The sequence below is a fragment of the Lycium ferocissimum genome, chromosome 2 (genome assembly GCF_029784015.1).
Source record: "Lycium ferocissimum isolate CSIRO_LF1 chromosome 2, AGI_CSIRO_Lferr_CH_V1, whole genome shotgun sequence".
NCBI classification, from domain to species: domain Eukaryota; kingdom Viridiplantae; phylum Streptophyta; class Magnoliopsida; order Solanales; family Solanaceae; genus Lycium; species Lycium ferocissimum.
Genome location: NC_081343.1, coordinates 48186669 through 48191778, shown reverse-complemented (window position 1 = coordinate 48191778; position 5110 = coordinate 48186669). Strand labels below are relative to the sequence as shown.

At 37.2% G+C, this 5110-nt stretch overlaps 1 protein-coding gene across 1 annotated transcript in view; it reads left to right on the top strand.

Moving 5' to 3' along the window:
* LOC132041534 (BURP domain-containing protein 17-like) overlaps window positions 1-2282 on the top strand; it is a 3779-nt gene extending 1497 nt beyond the window's left edge. The window contains exon 3 of the mRNA XM_059432245.1: window positions 1272-2282. Coding sequence (XP_059288228.1) covers window positions 1272-2080 — 809 coding nt within the window. The 3' untranslated portion in view covers window positions 2081-2282. The remainder of the gene's footprint in view (window positions 1-1271) is intronic.
* The last annotated feature ends 2828 nt before the right edge of the window (window positions 2283-5110 follow it).

Genomic DNA, 5110 nt, shown 5'->3' with positions numbered 1-5110 from the left:
TACATTTATTGTTGTTATTATATTGATAATAATGCAATAATATTACTTTTAAAGTTGTTATTATATTGATAATAATGAAGATGGCTTAGCTAAGAAGGATTCATTCACCGTAGCTTCTCTTACTAGCATATGAAACTAATGATGATATGATAAGATTTAAAAATTTAAATGTTAAGCAAAGTATGGATTTTTTTTGTCACATAGCTGGGATTAATCAATATTTTTATATTTAGGTCTTGAATTATTCAAAATAATGCAAGAAAATATTTCCTAACCAATGCCGTTTTCACCACATTCAAACAAGATATATAAAATAAAAGATATGTATTAAAAGCGGTCATTTTTAAAAAGTTTATTTCTGAAATATTCCAGTTTCTTATTCATTAGAAAAATTATACAGGGGCACACATAAACGCGGGAAGGGAACTCTTATAGATAGGATTTAACTAATATACACTTAAAGTGAAATAATTTATACAATTTCGGTGGCATTTTAAGTTTTTAACCACTTATAGCATGCATTACTAATTCTACTTTTTATGAACGGTTACTTATTGTCATGTATAGGTGATTTAATAGTGTAAAATTACTTTTCAATTTTTCTAAAAAGCTGAAAAAGTTTGAAAAAATGTAATAGCAAATATTAAATGTTGCTTACATAAGGTTACCTAATAAAAGGGAAGCTTGGTGCACAAAGCATCCTATGTTAGAGGAAGGGCTGACCCCATGCTGGACAGAGACAACCTACCCTAATGCAAGACACCTTACATAGCTTTGCGCAACACCAGTTTCTCGTCATGGTATCATGGCCCAACGAGGGCGATGTTCACAAATTACGCCAACCATATGGAGTGGGTTCGTGGTATCAAGCAGCAAACGAGGGTGATGTTAAAAAATTACGCCAACCATGGGGAGTGGGTTCCTGGTATCAAGCAGCCACCGAGGGCGACGTTCAAAAGTTACGCCAGCCATATGGAGTGGGTTCGTGGTATCAAGCAGCCACCGAGGGCGACGTTCAAAAGTTACGCCAGCCATATGGAGTGGGTTCGTGGTATCAAGCAGCCACAGAGGGTGAAGTTAAAAAATTACGCCAACCCTATGGAGTGGGTTCGTGGTATCAAGCAGCCACCGAGGGCGACGTTCAAAAGTTACGCCAGCCATATGGAGTGGGTTCGTGGTATCAAGCAGCCACCGAGGGCGACGTTCAAAAGTTACGCCAGCCATATACGCCAACCATATGCAACCCTATGTAGTGGGTTCGTGGTATCAAGCACTCACCGAGGGCGATGTTCCAAAATTACGCCAACCATATGGAGTGGGTTCATCAAGCAGCCACAGAGGCGATGTGGGAGTGGGTTCGTGGTATAATAGTGCTACAAAGAAAGATGTTAATGAAAACCTCCCAGTCACCCCTTACTTTTTTGAAACAGATTTACATCAAGGGAAAAAGATGAATCTTCCATCTCTCAAAAATTATAATCCAGCTCCCATTTTGCCTCGCAAAGTTGCAGATTCCATCCCCTTCTCATCAGACAAAATTGAAGAAATTCTAAATCACTTTTCCATTGATAAGGACTCAGAGGGGGCTAAACTGATCAAGAAAACTCTCAAAATGTGTGAGGAGCCTGCGGGTAACGGAGAGGTGAAATATTGTGCCACTTCTTTGGAATCAATGGTTGATTTCGCCTCATCTTACTTGGGAACAAACAATATTGTAGCAATTTCCACTGTAGTAGAGAATGAAACTCCAGAGGTGCAAGCATATACCATCGAAGAAGTGAAGGAGAAAGCAAATGGCAAAGGTGTGATATGCCACAAAGTGGCTTACCCGTATGCGATACATTATTGCCACAGTGTAGGAAGCACAAGGACCTTTATGGTCTCAATGGTGGGTTCTGATGGAACAAAAGTTAATGCAGTATCAGAGTGTCATGAGGATACTGCACCCATGAACCCTAAGGCATTGCCTTTTCAATTGCTCAACGTTAAGCCAGGAGATAAACCTATTTGCCATTTCATATTGGATGATCAGATTGCCTTAGTTCCTTCTCAAGACGCAACTCAAGTGGCTGAAAACTAATATGGAGAAAGTTCAGTCATCTTATGTAATACTTATATAGTTGCAGCGCTTTGCATAATAATAAATGCCGTGATGCAAGTACTGTTTAACTTTGTTAATCACGGTTAATCAAGTATGATGTATGTATGTGTTAATGGAAGTAATTGGTATTTTAGTATATGTTAATGTGTGTGTTAATGGAAATTACCGGGTTTTTGAAAAATATTTTGTGCAAGTTATCTTAGTGGTGGAAGAAGACTCAACTTTTTGCTCATCTTCAACTCATCAACAACTCTTCAGCAGTTTTTGGTCCTGACGTTTTAGGGCCTCATTGCCTGGCGATTATTTTTAGTATGGTTAAGATCATCAATATTTATCTTCTCTTTTTTTTTCGATAATGGGAAATTGAAACGCTAAATCTTGTTATACTGAATACCTGTTCTACTGTTCACGAGATTCCGGATAGATTGCTCTGACATTTGATAATAATATGTTATATATTGAAGTTAATCTCCACTATGCTTGGCATAAAATGCACTTATAGGAGTTAGGAGAACCAAGCTCCTTTTTCCCCCCTGCTACATTATTTTAAATTTCTCTTTATGGAAAAAGTTCTTCCAAATGAACCATCTCCTAATGTACTCTGGAATTAGATATGAAAACTATAAGAACATTTAATCAACAGACAAGATATAATAGTTAATTAATAGTAATAAAAGAAGAAATAGAATTATAGATATAAAAAACGGTTCGAGGCACGACATGGAAGACACTTTCAGAGCAGATTTCTACTACCGCACTGCAACAATAAAGTGACGTCCTACTCCAAAGATACAATAAACCACTCAGGAATCTTCTAATATCACTCAAAAAGATCATATCATCTTGATAGGTGGCAACTGCCTAGTTTCAGGATTAGATATAATAAAGCTATTTTCATTGTTAGTTAATTATACAGTCTTGTTTTAGTTTAGAGAAATATTTTAGCTTAATCACACTGTAATATTTTTCCTAAACTGCTTAAAGGTCAGGCTCAGCCCCCCTCTCTTTTGTAATCTTCCTTGATGAAATACCAACCCAGGCTGCATGGGTGCTTTGTGATTTAAAATAAAAAAACAATAAACCCGTTATAGAACAGCCAACTATAACTAAAAGATGGAAATGACCAAATTTTAAATGGGGAAAAAGCGAAAAACCCATAAAATTGTGAGGAGCCTAGAGAATGGTTTCTCTTTCTGGCAGCACCATCTTCATTTTTATTTAGTAACACCATTTACCCAGGCTTTCACCTTCCGTGGTGATGGGGGGTTTGGCGGACCCCTACCTTATTTGTTAAGGGACTAAAATAGAGTAGATGAAGGAGGTGGACATGGTTAACCTTACCTCTTTCAAGTACAAAGCTGATGTACTAGCAAAAGTATAGTTCTCAGTGCCCCATTGCATTCTATAAACAGAAATAAGTGAGCAGATGTATGTCCTAGCTCTAGGATTTAAAGTTCTGGGAATAAATAGAGTAGGTTCCAAATGTTAGAATACACAAGAATAAACTAGCTTTGGTGATCATTATAGATAGCTCTAGTCTTGCTCTTAGTATAGCTGATCCATCCTCAAAATACCAGTGGCCTTCCTCGGAAGTTCTGAAGTTGAAAGAAAAATTTGTTCCTCCTATCGGTGAAGTCTGCTTCCATGTTTAGCCAGATAGTCTGCTACAGTATTGGCCGCTCTGTAGCAGTGAATGATAGTATTTTGAAGGGGCTGAATCTTGTCTTGAATCTCTTTGATTTGGTCATGAAGTCTCCATGGTGTGTTGCTATGTCCTTGAATCACATTGACCACAAGGAGAGAGTCCAGTTCCAAAACTATGTGCTTGTAATTGTTAACAATACACCAAGAAATAGCAAAAATAGCAGCTGACATTTCAGCTTTATTGTTAAAAACGCGAGTAAATGTTTATTTATAGGAAAACCATTATTAGATCACCATTCCTCTATCTAACAACATACCACAATGCCAGCCAAAAGGTTCTCAGGGTTGCTACTACCATCAGTGTTAACCTTAATCCAGTTACCAGGAGGTTTAGTCCAGGTAACAGGGATAGAGGTGAAGACAGGCCTGTAGTTTTCCAAGTAAGAACAAGATTGTACCAGTTCCGTCTAAAGTCCACCTTAATCCCAATTTTGCACATGTAGACTTTAATATGAAAAAGAACATCTTGACAGTTTCAATATATGGTAGGAGAACCTTTACCATATCTAGATGCACACCTAGCCTTCCAAATTTTCCAACAAATTTGATTCATCGTTCTAGTCAGGTTGTTACAAAGATTTAGAGAATTTCAATGAAAAAGTCTCACAGTTAAAGAGGGGGCTTGAGGAGTAAAACCAAGATTAGCAAAACTAGAGTTCCACACAGCTATGACTATGAGCCCGTTTGGATTGGCTTATAAGTTGCCTATAAGTTGTTTTCAGCTTTTTTTAGTGTTTGGCTGGCCAGCTTAAAGTCATTTTGTGCTTAAAATAAGCCCAAAAAATTAATTGGACCCGTTTGGCTTAGCTTATCTAAAACGACATAAAGCCAAAAAAAAAAAAAATCGACTTATAAACTTTTTTAAGCCCATCCAAACAGGCTCTATCTCACTTTCAAGGAAAAGATGATTGATGGTCTCTTCCTTGTGAGTTTTACAACAGAACATTGAGAGACATTTTGAATGCCAATTCTGGACGTCATGTTATCAACAGGGAGTTTCCTATTCAAAATTCTCCAAAAAAATAAAGGAAATTTTAGGAGGAACATACCTAGGCCAAGTACAAGTCCATATCTGCTACTTGTTGCTTCTTTGTATGAGGATTTCAAAAGCTGTGGAGCAATTGAAAAATAAAGTCAAGGTCCCAAGTGTTGTCATCAGTAATGCAGTCTTCCAAGAAAAGCTTTCCGGGATTAGAGCTCAATTGAAGAGTAATAGTTGTACCTATTAGTTCCCTAGTGTTCAACTCAACTTTTAATTAAAAAAACCTTAACTTTTAGTTATCTCCGTATTCTATTCCCGTCATT